This window comes from Hylobates moloch, unplaced genomic scaffold (genome assembly GCF_009828535.3).
Source record: "Hylobates moloch isolate HMO894 unplaced genomic scaffold, HMol_V3 SCAFFOLD_5, whole genome shotgun sequence".
Lineage (NCBI taxonomy): Eukaryota > Metazoa > Chordata > Mammalia > Primates > Hylobatidae > Hylobates > Hylobates moloch.
Window position 1 is genome coordinate 75,350,294 of NW_026652280.1, and position 15,738 is coordinate 75,366,031.

The 15,738-nt window shown below is 36.1% G+C and overlaps 2 protein-coding genes across 2 annotated transcripts; both read right to left on the reverse strand.

Annotated features, from left to right (window-relative positions):
* Window positions 1–648: 648 nt before the first annotated feature.
* Window positions 649–4,428, reverse strand: LOC116468179 (olfactory receptor 5M1). Its single transcript, XM_058439893.1, has one exon. It carries the CDS (start codon window positions 4,409–4,411, stop codon window positions 3,464–3,466), a length of 948 nt encoding a protein of 315 aa, XP_058295876.1. The 5' UTR covers window positions 4,412–4,428; the 3' UTR covers window positions 649–3,463.
* A 6,118-nt stretch (window positions 4,429–10,546) lies between these two features.
* On the reverse strand, window positions 10,547–13,534 carry LOC116467847 (olfactory receptor 5M5-like). Its single transcript, XM_058439701.1, is given in 5 exon segments — window positions 10,547–10,969; window positions 11,223–11,480; window positions 11,482–11,621; window positions 12,613–12,669; window positions 13,429–13,534. Coding segments are annotated over 5 exon segments (984 nt in total).
* Window positions 13,535–15,738: the final 2,204 nt, after the last annotated feature.

Genomic DNA, 15,738 nt, shown 5'->3' on the forward strand with positions numbered 1-15,738 from the left:
GCCACTTTGTCTTATTTGTGGCAGATACATTGCCAGACTGTAGGGTGGCTCTTATTTTTAAGTAGTTTTATTGTCAAATTAAAGCAACTGTATTACTGTGAAGTATTCCCATTCTTGGAAGCACAGAGTAATTTTTCTCTGATTATTTAAATTTTTAATATTTATTTTAATTCTAATTAATAGGGTTTTTTTCAGTGTTTGAAAGGATTCGTAGCAGAAGAATATATGTGGGCATGTCAACTCTTCTGGGTGGAGTTGCTGGCAAAAAGTCAGCCTAGTTAGAGAAAAGAATATGTATTTAGAGATATTTGTTGAAAAAAATGTTTTATTATGAGCACTGGTATGGTATAAAAATAAATGTTTGTATAAAGGTGTTAATGAATCGATAGAATTAATATACCAAGGTTAAGTGTTTTCTCCTTACTCACAAGCCACCATCGTTTTCCTGCCTTTCTGGAAAACAAACGTAACCATAAGCAGTTTCCCTATGGCCTCCATAGAGAGGAAAATAGTTTTCATTGTTTTTCAAATAATTTACAATGTATAAGTATTTCATGTATAGCCACATTGAGATATATATTTTCATATATAAAGTATGCATATAGTTTCTAAATTGAACAATAGTATGCATAATTTATGGGTTAAAAAATTGGATATCTGATGGTTTGCAAGATAATCAAATGGAATAAAACACAAGTGAATGCTAAGTTCAGCTCTCTTCAGGTAGGTGATTATAAGTAAATGTTACTTCTATGTCTTATGTATGTCAATACGGTTCAGTCAGTTTTCTACAATTGATATGTATTATTATTGTATTAAGGTCATATGATCTAACTATTATATGACCTTCAACATGATGTTCATCAGAAATATTTAACCTATATAAAGGTGCATACATTATATCAAGTGAAAATCAGTGTTCGAATTTGTATATGACAAATGATTTCACGTTTGCTTGATGCATTTTAGTAACACATAGGCATATAAACTTATTGAGAAGAAATGTAACAAAATATAAAGAAAATGTATCTCTTGTCACAGGACAGATCCCTCATAAATTTTACTCCCTCGTATTTGTCTGTACTTGGTAATTAATTAATATGAACATGTATGCCTTTGTAACTGGGAAAATATATTAATAAAATGCAGCCTAAATAGCATATATGTCTTCTGTATATCAAAATTTTCTCCCTTCACATGGACATTAAGACAATTTTAATTATAATGCCTATAAATTATGTTAACCGGAATTTTCAAGGGAAATTCCCATGAGCTATTCTTAGGATACATATAACTATCATAACCACTATTTCATCTATAGCAATAATCTTATCAATTCATAATCTCCAACATTCCACCAAGCATTTGCAGTATGTTAAGAACTTCTTTAATAACAACTACAGAATGAATGAGAAAGAGAGAGAATTTGAAACCAAGAAAACTGCTTTTGTCCTACTGAGTGGCCAAATGACTTTGGACAAGAAATTTAATCTCACCGCGCCTCAGGCTCCAATGTTGTAAATGGAGATAATAATTCTCCCACTATTTCACGTATGAAGATTAAAATTAGCACTACACTGTGATTGCAACTCTTATAATTATTTTTATTCATGTCAATTTATGTTCTATCCTATCTCCAAAGAATTTCTGAGGTGACTTTTACCCAAAGACATGCAGAAGCAAAAAATTAAGTCACAAGTAGAAATAAATAAAATGTTTTATTAAAAATCAATTATAAACAGGTCAATCATTTGGACTAAAAGGGTGTCAAAGTTTAAAAATGGTTGCTGCAAGCCAGAGCAATTCTCATAACTAGAAAATAAACGGAATCACACAGCTATTTAGGCCAAATATAGAGTTTTTTTTGCACTCATTCTAAAATCCAATTTTCAAATAGGGTTATAAATCTGGATATCAGACCATTCTGCTTACCAGAAATGAAATACAATGCTTTGCCTAACAGACAGAAATTTCTCATAAGATAAAGAAATACTCCACAGATGAAATGATGCTGGCTCTCAAAAAGGAAGTGAGGATGCTGTGTCACTCAATTCCCAGCTTTTCTGCTTCATTGTTGTCTGTGAAGATCACCTTCCTCTGTTATCCCATCATCATTGCCAAAACCAAGCAAATACAAAAACAAATAGTGCTAAAATGTAAATATTAAATTCTTGTCACGAAAATTTGCCTTCCTTCTTTTTCAGATACTGTTTCTGAAAGAGAATTTGGCTAGAACCAGACTTAATCAAGTGAGACTCAAGAATATACCCCAATTTTACAAAAACTGCAAGTCATCGGCTTAAAATTCTGGAAGACCATTTGAACACTTTATAGTAGATATAGTAGTTGATATCGTATATTTTCTGTAGCATATTCTGTATGGTGTTAGTTAATATCAGAGTGCAAAATATTAAAATGCCAAACATATGAGGCAATTTATTAGTGCTAAATACATGTGTATCAATATGCAGTCATCTGGTTGACTAATAATGCATGGACTAATGTGTCTCCTTAGGTAGCCTCTCTGAGATTGATTTTCTCTATAGCAGCTTCAAAAACTACTAGAACACCCTTATTTTAAAAATAATGGGCCACAGAAAGCTTTATGAAGCAAAATAAACCCTGGGTATTTCCTCCAGAAAGATATATACACCCCTATTTAGTTGTATACTGTTTCAAGATATTTATGGGTATGCAGAGGGCAGTTAATAGGCCCTATTGACTCCTACTAAATTAGTCCTAAGTCAGAGGTATGGCACTGGAAAACATAACTGGAATGCAATTAAAGTAGTTTGATGATAGAATTGGATCCGTACACTTGGAAACTCATAAAAAGGTGTTGAAAGTTGATTTTCAGAATCAAGGACGATAACCAGTATTACCACATGAACAAAAGAGAAGCTTCTCAAGATATTTACGAGATGAGTTTGGGGAACACTTACAGCAAATTTAACATATCAGTGACCCATATATTTATATTTTTTGCACATTGATTACAATAAGTACAAAGGTGGCCGAGCTATTGTTCAAGACACCACATTGAAGTAGAAATAACTTCATTTTTTAAAAAGTGCAAAATTATCCACCCTATCTTGAACCTCACTATGGCTCTGTGGACCATCATATTCAAAGGAGACAAATTTTCAGAATTTCTCTCAGGCTAAGTTAGTTAAAAATTTACCCCCCCCCCCGAGTAAGTAAACATAGTATTTTCATATAGAATTATTAGATACCAAACAATTTATTTTCATAGAATCTCTGACAAATAAAACATTTTAAATTTCTCACCTTTAAGGCTTTTGTTTCTAAGAAATCAATCTTCAAGGTTTTCATTTGGTTAAGAAAGTAAAATGGTTACTGACAGTCCATGATGTGAAATAAATCATGACTACACTAGGTTTTTCCATTTCAAAAGCCAGTTTGTTACTCCACGAGCAATTCATGACTGCAAATAAACACAGGCCTACACTGCAATTTTACGAAAGGATTTTCCCCTAATCATTTGTTGCATGGCAAGGATTATATCTTTGTTCCTTAGGCTATAGATCAATGGGTTCAGCATTGGGCTCAAAAAAGTATAAAAGACTGCAGTTATTTTGGACTCCTCTACAGACTTCTCTGATGGAGGCCTTGTGTACATGCAGAAGAGGGTTCCATAAAACAAAGTGACTATTGTCAGGTGGGAAGCACATGTAGAAAAGGCTTTGTGTCTGCCTTCAGCAGAACGGATCCTCAAGATCGCTGCAAAAACGAAAAGATAGGACAGAAGAATGATGAAGAGAGAGCTTGAGAGATTAAAGCCTGCAACTACAAACATTGCCATCTTTTTGACACGGGTGTCAGAGCAGGCCAGCATGATAAGAGGAGGATCAGCACAGTAGAAATGATTGATTTCAAGGGAGCCACAGAAGGATAAGTGAAAGGTTAGCAGTGACTGAGATAACCCACTAAGAAACCCATACATGTAAGGGACAGTGACCAGACAGATACAGATGTTCTTGGACATCCTGGAATTGTAATGCAAAGGGCTGCAAATGGCTACATAGCGATCCAGTGCCATTGAAGAAAGGATGTAAAACTCAGTGATCACCAGGGCGATGAAGAGAAGACACTGTGTGAAGCATCCAGCATAGGAGATGGTCTTCTGTTTTGAGAGGAAATTGTGCAGCATATTTGGAGTAACATTGGAAGAATAGCAAATGTCTACAAAGGAGAGGTGGCCAAGGAAGAAATACATGGGTGTTTGCAGGTGAGAATTGGTCCTGATCAGCAGGATCATGCACAGGTTGCCTGCCAGTGTGATTAGGTAGATTGCCAGGAATACCCCAAACAGTATCTTCTCTAGCACTGGGTCGTCTGTCAGTCCCAAGAGAATGAATTCTGTCACTATGGTGTGGTTTGTGGAGAACATCTTCTTATCTCTTGAAACTGAAAGTGACAAAGAATGTGAGGATTTCTTTCTGATTCAGATTTGGCATTTGTTTCATCCATTTATCATTCACTCATTCATCTCTTCATCTAGGTGACAATTACTTCTCTTGTTTCAATAATCACATCAGAAATTTTACATAACAGTTTCACCCTATATGTCTTTTTTAATCTGTATCTTTCTATACATCAAACCCACATACTTACACAAACACATGTATTCTCTATTTCACTCTGCCATACATACGTACATGCATAAGTTTATTCATTCATACATTTATACCTGTCTTCTTGGTGTACTTCACATTTGGTGATTTTATTCAAACTTTGTGAGGAAACAAAAAATCCAAAGGAATGAAAATGAAATACAAAAACCCTAGGTTATTTGCATCATTCAAATGGATAAATAAAGGAAGTCTGATCTTTATTATTCCTCCAGCTCTGATATTGTATTGTTTCAGATACAAAATGAAGAAAGAAAAGCAAAGCATTTTCTATTAAGACCCATATCTCTGTGCCTTACCTTTATTCAGGAACCATTAAATTAGAGAAATTAATTGCTATCTGATATATGGCTAAGAGGGTACAAAATGAAGACTTGTTTTTTCCACTTTGTAATGTCACTGCCTGTTTACTCATGTATGCTGTATAGCTTCACTTCTTTCTGTTCCAATTCCTGCGGTTACTACAGTAAACAAGTCTCCCAGCTCATGGAGCACGCGTTATAACAGAGGGAGCAGAGATTAAACACACAGAAAAAGATACACATAATTTCAGGAAAAACCATTTTTCTATGAAGAAAACATGAATGTAGGATGCCTTTAGATGACCATTCAAAGATCTTTCTAGGAATGCAGCATTTAAACAGTAGATATACAATTCTACTATTTGGGGAAAGTGTGGATTTTTTTTTGGTTCCCATTTTTGTGCCACTAACCCACTCATGATAATATTGTTTAGGTATGCACAGATAATTTTTAAAAGTTTCCAACTCAAGCCACTCTCAGTTCTCTTTGAAAGTAACATAAGACTGTAAAAATTTCTACTCCAAAAATTGCACCTTAAAGCCATCATTTATTTGGTTCTCACGTATACATCAAAAGAGCTTACATATAATTGTAGAGCGTCAATGCAATACTAACATATGGATAGAAAAGTCTAGTGAAATTGGAGAAAATATTTGTTTTCCCCATTGACGGAATACTTATCTCTACACACACACACAAATTGTATTTTTAGTGAACAAATGTAGAAAATGACCTGTTAATGTTAACAGACCATATCTTGTGAAAACAAGGTAGCAAGATTTACAATATATTTATTAGGTATCTTCCCTAGAGTATTTTTAAACTAATTCTGAAGAGCCAGTTAAAATATGCTTTGTTCCTCAAGAGCATAACCTTAATTTGATGCTTCCTGGAGCTAGACTCTCCTGTGAGGATAAAATTCCTATGTTACATTTATGCAGAATTTCGGTACAAGTGTGCATGAGATCCTTAGTACAAACAGAGAAATTAGCCATCCCTTTCAATAACATGGAAGAGGAAAACATGGGTAGATAACTTCTGCCTTTTTAGTATAATGAAAACAAGGAATTCTCATCAGAACTCTTCAGCTTTTGCCTATAAACACTGCAGTGAAGTCATCTAATGAGAGTGAGGGGTAGGAAGTTGTGGCCGGTGAGACATTTGAGAAGAGGAAAGATTTGAAAGACTGTGAGAGCAGAAGAGTGGCATAATCAGTAGAAGGAGGCAGAAGTATTGGTCAGGGCCCAGGATCCTTTGGAGGATGGGCGTTATGGATTTCTGTTGGAACTAGTCTGCCATATCGAGGTTAATATTAACATGCTAAGAGTCAAAGGTCTCAGAACCTATTTATAAAATTGATGATGCATAAAATTGTTGATTTACAAAGGGAATTGCAAATAGAATAAGAATATTTGAAAATTGTGTAGCACTGTATTTGTTGGAGGACAAAGGGACCTAGAGATGCGTTCATTAGTCTGTATCTTCCAGTGCACATACAGTTCCAGGTTAGTACAAATGGATCAAAGGGCGCTCTGACCAAGACAGGAGAAGAATCCCTAATTTTCTTAGTGTTGGGGGTGGTGGGTTATACTCTGAGAAATCATTTAATAAAATATAGCTATATATCAAAATCAAAATGTAGATTTGTTACATCCCATGAAATTTGAGAATATAGGGCATTCCTATATGTTTATTTCAAATTGATGTGTAAAGTCTTCTCTATCTCAATTATTCTGTTTTATTTTGGTTACTTGCATTACTAAAATTGTAAAATGCAATAATATTGCTGAAATATTTTGGAGGCTGGGCGCAGTGGCTCTTGTCTGTAATCCCAGCACTTTGGGAGGCCAAGACTGCAGATCACCTGAGGTCAAGAGTTTGAGACCAGCCTGGCCAACATGGCGAAATCCCATCTCTACTAAAAATACAAACAGCCAGGTTTGGTGGTGCGTGCCTGTAATCCCAGCTACTCAGGAGGCTGAGGCAGGGAGAATTGCTTGAATCCAGGAGGCAGAGGTTGCAATGAGCCAAGCTTATGCCACTGCACCTCAGCCTGGGTGACAGAGCGAGACTTAATCTCGAAAAAAAATTAAGATGGAATATAAAGTATAAGATTATAAAACTGGTGTCCTTCATTTCCTCCTCCCTTAATGTAAAGGTACCTTGTTTTGCATAACAATGTTGAAGATTTGGAGAATTTTTAAGTAGACTGCTTTTACTTTGAAGAAAAAATGCCCTAATGTATGTGTGTATGTATGTATGTATTTTCTTTTTTATGTTGGTATACAATGGCTATGTAATAAAACATAAGATTTACAAAGTGAATTTTCTGACAAAAATAAAACTAGCCCTATAATAACTGAATGGTTAGATGAAAAGTAATGAATGGGCTATTTTCATTTAGAAAGAGCAAAGTATTTATAATTTTAAGTATGGAATCACATGATCAGATGTCCACGCCAAAGAAGGTAACGTTAATTTATTTATACAGCAATGAATAGAAAATATAGAATTTAGCTATGTATATGATACTTACTCAAAGAAGAGTTTTACACATAATTATATTATTTTTCATAGAAAATCTCCAGAAGGCTCTGTTTATATTACTCAAAGACATTAATTCGTTAGTCATTTTTCTTCCACTGCAACAACTAGCATGTGTGTCTGCTAGAGGGACAGCTAATGGATTTAGCTACACAAACGACACAATGGTCAGGTAGTTGAGTACATCCTACAAGCCCTTTAGATTTTTACTTGTTTGTGATTATTCAATTTACTATTTTTATTCAAAAGTTATAGCATGCTATTATTATCAAAATCCTAGCTAAGAAGTGTTCTATAATGGTGTCATGCTCACTAGACACTGCATCACTGATGTTGTATTATTATTTGTATAAATAGTACTATAACCATAATAAATTCTACCCATTTACTATTGTTTTGAAGCCAAATGCTCTTAATTATGTTTAATATTTAACTGATACTATGTAAAATGCATCAAACTATCTACAATCAGGTAGGCAATATAATCCTGAAAAAGAATGCATGAAATCCATAGTTCATTAAGCAGGATGCAGTACATTAAGAGAAAACAGTCTCCTTGGGACAGATTTCTTTTTTTAACTTTTATTTTAGGTTCAGGGGTCCATGTGCAGCTTTTTATAAAGGTAAATTCCATGTCACAGGGTTTTGGTGTACACGTTATTTCATCACCCAGTTGATAAGCATAGTGCCCGATAGGCAGAGTTTCAATCCTTACCCTCTTCCCACACTTCACCCTCCAAGTAGGTCCTGGTGCCTGTTGTTCCCTTTTTTGTGTCCATGTAAACTTCCACATGTAAGTGAGAACTTGCAGTATTTGGTTTCCTGTTCCTGCATTGCTTTGCTTTGGATATTGTCCTCCAGCTTCATCCGTGTTGCTACAAAAGACATAACCTCATTCTTTTTTTTTACAGCTGCATAGCATTCCATAACGTATATGTACCACATTTTTTTGTATGCGATCTACTGTTGAAGGGCATTTAGGTTGATTCCATGTCTTTGCTATTGTGAATACTGTTGTGATGAACATACACATGTATGTGTCTTTATGGTAGAATGATTTATATTCCTTTGTGTATATACCCAGTAATGGGATTGCTGGCTCAAAAGGTAGTTCTGTTTTAAGTATATGCCAATATCCCAAAATTCACACCATCCTACTGAAGAGCCATCTATCCCTGAATCACAAATGTGTCTAAATGCTGCTGCAGTGATTCATCTACCTAAGCATGTGTTGCTGTGAAGGATAAAAAACTAACACATCTAATCATTCTGGAGAAATAGAGGCCCATACGAAGCTTCATGAAAACCTTAAGACTACAAAAACCCAAATTACAGTGTAGTCCCACATGTGACACTTCCCATGTTCCCCCAATGGGAAGATAAAAATCAATATATTAAGACACACTTGAAAGTATCTGCTTCAATGGCAATGAAAGAATGGAGAAGTGAGGTTACATATTGATGTGAATGCTTCCTGGTAATGCAAACAAAGAAATTTATAAAGCCTACTAATGGAAATTTGGCATTGCTTCAAAAGCTTTATGAAAGAAGACTTCATTGGCTCAAAATATAATTCTAAGACTGTATCTTAAAGTAGTATTCTGAGATATACTTCATCTGAAGGGGTGGCCTGCCCCTCCACACCTGTGAGTATATCTTGTCAGGTGGGACGAGAGACTGAGAAAAGAAATAAGACACAGAGACAAAGTATGGAGAAAGAACAGTGGGCCCAGGGGACTGGCGCTCAGCATACGGAGGACCGGCACCGGCACTGGTCTCTGAGTTCCCTCAGTTTTTATTGATTACTATTTTCACTACCCCAGCAAGAGGAATGTGGTAGGAGAACAGGGTGATAATAGGGAGAAGGTCAGCAAGAAAACATGTGAGCAAAGGAATCTGTGTCACAAATAAGTTCAAGGGGAGGTGCTATGCCTGGATGTGCACGTAAGCCAGATTTTTGCTTCTCTCCACCCAGACATCTCAGTGGAGTAATGAATAACAAAGCAGCGTTGCTGCCAATATGTCTCGCCTCCCACCACAGGGCAGTTTTTCTCCTATCTCAGAATAGGACAAAGGTGCAATCAGGTTTTATACCGAGACATTCAGTTCCCGGGGCAGGCATGAGACAGTGGCCTTCCTCTTATCTCAGCTACAAGAGCCCTTCCTCTTTTACTAATCCTCCTCAGCACAGACCCTTCACGGGTGTCAGGCTGGGGGAGGGTCAGGTCTTTCTCATCCCACAAGGCCCTATTTCAGACTATCACATGGGGAGAAACCTTGGGCAATACCCGGCTTTCCAGGGCAGAGGTCTCTGTGGCTTTCCGCAGTGCATTGTGCCCCTGGTTTATGGAGATAGGAGAATAGCTATGACTTTTACCAAGTATACTGCCTGTAAACATTTTGTTAACAAGGCACATCCTGCACAGCCCTAGATCCCTTAAACCTTGATTCCAAACAACACATGTTTTTATAAGCTCAAAGTTGGGGCAAAGTTACAGATTAACAGCATCTCAGGACAAAACAATTGTTCAGGGTACAAGTCAAAATGAAGTTTCTTATGTCTTCCTTTTCTACATAGGCCCAGTAACAGTCTGTCTCTCTTTCTTTTCCCTACGTCAGTGATCTTTATTGTCACATTATCTGTATAAAAGAAAGGAGAAAACCTCATATACTATGTTTGAAAGGTGTCTAGAAAATAGTTTGGAAGTTATTAAGTACTATAAAAATGTAATGAACTGTCATTTCCATAGCATTCTGTCTTTTACATTTGCTACCAGTATGAGCACTAAAGAAGGAATCACTGTTCTTTATTGACTTTTACCAGCCATAACAGTCTTCTATTTAAATTTCCATGATTTCTTCTTAAATTCACTGAGATGGCACTGTCAACTCTAGCTAATAATTTGGCATACACTTTCAATTCCCATATACAAATTATAAAAGACAAAAAACACTCAAGGACAGAAAGTGATTTGTTAATTTATAATGCTCATTAATTGGTAAGATAATAATAATGTATTACATAACCTGTAACTAAAATAGCTACCTTACTTAGCAAACAGTTTCTTTTGGATAACCTCCCTTATTGTTCTTTTAACATCTTTATTCCTCAGACTGTAGATCAATGAATTTAACGTAGGACTCACAAAGATATAAAAAACAGCTACAATTTTCCCCTGTTCTACAGATGCCTCAGAAGGGGGCCTCAGGCACATGCAAAACAGTGTTCCATAAAAGACAGTGACGGCAGTCACATGAGACCCGCAGGTGGAGAGGGTGTTGCGCCTTCCTTCAGCAGTGCAGATACGCAGAATGTCTGTGAAGATGAAAGCATGGGAAATAAAGATGATAGTGAGAGGGCAGATGAGGTTGGAACCAGCCACCACGAACATGGCAGTTTCTTTGACATAAGTATCCAAACAGGCGAGGACTAAGAGGGGTGGGTCTGCACAATAAAAGTGGTTAATCTCCAATTTTACATCAGATTCAGCCCTGGGAGAGGCTTCATACTGAGAAAATAATCATGACTGTATATGCCATAAAAAGAATACGGAAACTTGGAACAACAGGTTCCTTTCTCCCATTGTATATACTTTCTGGGTCATATTCTCTCCATTAATATGTATTTCTCTCTTCCTCTCCATCCCTTCATTCAAAAATTTATAGTGGAATTAAATGTGCATATAATGCATTTTCTCCAAAAAAAAAAAAGTGGTTGATCTCATTGGGTTCATAGAAGAACAGACAAAGCATCAGGATGACCTGTATCAGACCATTTGCAGAGCCATAAATATAGGGAGCAGCAGTGAGACAGAGGCAGACACACCTGGACATTTTGCTTCCGTATAACAAAGGCTTGCAGATGGCCATGTAGTGGTCATACACCATCACTGTGAGCATATGATAATCTGTGATCACCAGTGCAATGAAAAGGTGAAATTGGATAAAGCAACCAATAAAGGAAACGGTTTTTCTCTTGGAAAAGAAAATTAACTAGCATCTGAGGAGTGACATTGGTGGCATAATAGAGATCTACAAAGGAGAGATGACTGAGGAACAAGCACATTGGAGTGTGCAGTGTTGAATCACTTCTGATTAAGAAGCTCATGCTCACACACATGGACACAAGGAGGGGAACATCACACACCAGGACCTGTCAGGGGGTGGGGGGCTGGGGGAGGGATAGTATTAGCAGAAATACCTAATGTAGATGACAGGTTAATGGGTGCAGCAAACCACCATGGCACGTGTATACCTATGTAACAAACCTGCGTGTTCTGCAAATGTATCCCAGAACTTAAAGTATAAATAAATAAATAAATAAATAAATAAATAAATAAATAAATAAATAAAAATGAAAAGGTGCTCAACACACTAATCATCAGGAAAATGCATATGAAACAAAAGCATGATATCACATTTGTTATGATGGCTGTTATTTTATTTAAAAAAAATCCAAAAGACAACAAATATTGGTGACATATGAAGAAATTGGAACCCTTGTACAACATTGGTGGGAATATAAAATTGTGCAGCCACTATAAAAAACAGTATGATGAGCTTTCAAATAATTAAAAATGGAATTATCATATAAACCAGCAATCTCACTTCTGGGCATATATCCAAAAGAATTTAAATCAAGATCTTGAAGAGACATAGGTACTCTTGTGTTCATTGCACCATTATTCACAATAGTCCAGATATAGAAACAACCTAAATGTCCATTGAAAGATGAAGAAAATGTAGTATATACATATAATGGAATATTATTCATCATTAACAAAAAGAAGAAATCCTGTCATATGATGAACCTGGAGGACATTATGTTAAGTGAAATAAGCCAGGCACAGAAGGACAAATACTGCATGATTAGATTTATATGAGGAATCTAAAATAGTCAAACTCATAGAAGCAGAGAATAGAAGGTGGTTGCAGCTGCTGGAGGAGAGGGAGAAATGGGGTGTTGCTGTTTAGCAGGTATAAAGTTATAGTTTTGCAGGAATAAATTCTAGAGATATGCTGTATATCATTGTGCCCATAGGCAACAATACTATATTGTTAACAGTTAAAAATATTGTGCACTTAAAAAAAGAAGATCATGCTCACATTGTGATTACTGTGATAAGGTAGATGACTAAGAATACCACAAAAAGAAGGGGCTGAAGCTCAGCTCAATTTAAAGAAAAGGAAATTAAAATGCATTTAGGTTTGTCATTTATGCATTAACCCAGTGGTGTCCCCTGATATTTCTTCCTCTTCTCTCAAATTTCTAAATATGTGTGTCATTAAGAAATAGCCTAGCAAGCATGAGATTGATGTTTTTACATCTAAAATAATGCAGAATTTCTTACATACAAAGGCAGTTATATTTAAAATGGTTTTCTGTGGTTCTTTTCTGCAAGTCTTTTGATAGTTAAAGAGCCTTATCTTTTATCATTTTGCAAGTCTTTATTATATGTGTTCAATTAGACTTTTCTTGAACCCATGATTGTAAACATTGCTTTTCTTTGAAATTGTAATTCTTTGTTTAACAACACACCTTTGAGTGTGGCATGTAATGTATCAGCCCTTGAAACTCATCTATTTTTATCACAACTGAATGTGCTTAGGAAAGTGGAACTGCTCCATGGTACGTATCTGTATAGAACTAGGATCTCTTTGCCTACCTGTCCAACTCTGGAGCCCAGGCTGTTGCTTCCCAGTCTGGTGTTGAATCCTCCATAGTCTGGTGAATGTAAATGTATTTTCCCTTTTCCCCTTCCCATTGCAATCTGCTTATTATATCAATCTGCTTATTATATCAATCTGCTCATTATATCATTTGCTTATTATTATATCATTTGCTTACTATATCTGCATTGCCACTTACATGAGATAAACGTTGTTTACCCTTAAACGTACTGTGTCTGTGTCTTTTCTCTCCCCTCACACGTTCCCCACACAGAACATTTTTGGTGGCATGAACAGGATCCAAAAGCAAAAGCAAAACATGCCATTTTTCGGCCACAAGGACCAGGCTGGAAGCTCAGGGACATCCCGGCATATCCCGGGATGGGAATGCTCCCAGTTTTCCTCTTTGGCGATTGAATGTTCCAGGGTAACTGACCTTTGTGAGAACTGGGAATCTAAATTAGTGCATTTTAAACCATTGGCTGTGTGTGAACTTTCAAAGTTCTTTAATGAGCACAATTTATCACCTTAAGTGACGAAACATAATTTTTTCACCAAACACTAAAACATAATTTCTTCTAACATGTTTCATCAAGGTTTGAGAAAAGCTTGGCTTTATGACTTGTGTTACAAAATGTAAAAAATAACATTACATTAGAGCTTTCAACCCATTTCAATAAACCAGGTAGAACCACGTTTTTCAGAATCGCCAAGTAAAGAATATATGCAGGATTTTATAACCGTAGCAGGAATTTTGTTCACCCTGAAAAGTGTTTTTGTTTGTTCTTCACATGTTAATGGAAACTGATATGTAAATAATTCTAATATTTCTCTCTCTTTTCCAAAAATGACTTATAGTGAACAAAACTTTCATTGTTGCAAAAGCTTGTGTCTATATGTCAGGACCCAATTACATGTTACATGAACTTGTGATCTATGGCTTTCTTTTAGAGAGTAGCTTTGGACTTAAAATGGTCAATGATTGAAATAACTCTTTTGGTTTGTCTTTCACTTTAGGCAAATATCCAGTCATTAAAATTTTAATCCCTTTTTTCCTTCTATGACTCGCAAAGCCTCTATCCATAAGGAAGGGAGGCCTAGAAATGCATCCGGTTGCTGCTCTCCAGTCTTTCTTGACCTCTAATCTGCCTGGTGACAGTTTTGCTTTGCTGTCATCCACCATGACAAATGTACCTCAGAGTCATTTCTCTCTCTTCACTGAATATAGCCATAGCCTTCTTATCTTCCCTGATGACCAAGTTGCACCTTGGTTTTAGAAGAATTACAGACCTCCCTTAGATCTGCCCCTTATATCCATTCAGAAAAGGCCTGGGGAGTCAGCTGTGTAGGACTCAGCTTCACTGGTGCAACACGTCCAGGTCATCAAATCTTAGCTATTTGCATGTTCCCCTATTAGGGACATGCTGGAAGTTTGGAAGTTTAAGTACTGTCTATGCCATATGGAAACTGAAGAAACTGTGGAAATAGCCGTGATCATAGCTGTCCAAATAAGCTAATCCCAAAGTTGACTTTGCTGTAGCTACTCAAGAAGTTGATTCAGGGCCAAAGCCTAGGCAAGGGAGATTGGGAGAGCCTGTCTCAGAGAAAGCTTCTAAGTTTTGTTGTTGTTGTTGTTGTTGTTGTTCCTCTCCATTCATTAGTGTGTCCAGGCTGAAGAACCAGGACTTGGGTTTGGATTTTCTCTCTGTCATAATCTACATCTTTTAATGTCAAAAATTAATGGTAGTAGAGTGCAGGAGAGGAAGATTGTTTTAGCCCTAATGAAAGATATAATACTATTATATTATTTTATTTTTATTTCTAATAGCATTATTATGAATCTGACCCAGAAGTAGTAGGACTTTGATTTCAAATGTTAATCTACTTGAGACCCAAAGATTAAACATTATATGAATTAACATATCTCTGCAATCATAAATTATACATATCTTTGTATAAGTAGCCCATGGCAGTAAGTGTACTTGAACTAATTTTGTTTAAACTAATTACCACTCTTTACTTATTTATTCAATATCTCTTCACTAAATATTAACTGTACACCCAAAATGTTGTGCAGATTTCCATAGGAATTATCAAGATGAAATTGATGTTAGCTTTATCCTCAGAGCATTTACAATTCATAGGAGTAATAGAATAGTTATAAAAGAAAGCAAATATTGCAAGAGAGGCAGAGAAAACCAACAAAGGTTTTCAGAAAAGCAAAAGACTATTTTAGCTAAGGATATAATGTGCAGAGTCACGGCAAAAGTCTTTTGATTACCAAGAATGGAACACCTTTCTATCTGCTCTAGAATTAATCCCAATATCAAAATCTGTACCAAGTGTTTTTGCATTTACTGAAAGACACTATGTACATCTAAATTAGGATTCTATCCATTATGATGTAACTTTTGTAAACGCCTCCAGAGGGAGCCCTAATGATATCCTGTGTGGTTTCTTACCTAATGCTTCAGGAATGAGTCTCCCAAGATTAGTCATTCAGTATAAATCCTCCCACACTGGGGACTTTTGAGTAGGATAAGAAATTACTATTCCTTCACAGGTAAGT

Coding starts and splice junctions, on each gene's coding strand:
- LOC116468179 (XM_058439893.1), bottom strand. CDS start 4,411: ATGTTCTCCACAAACCACACCATAGTGACAGAATTCATTCTCTTGGGA.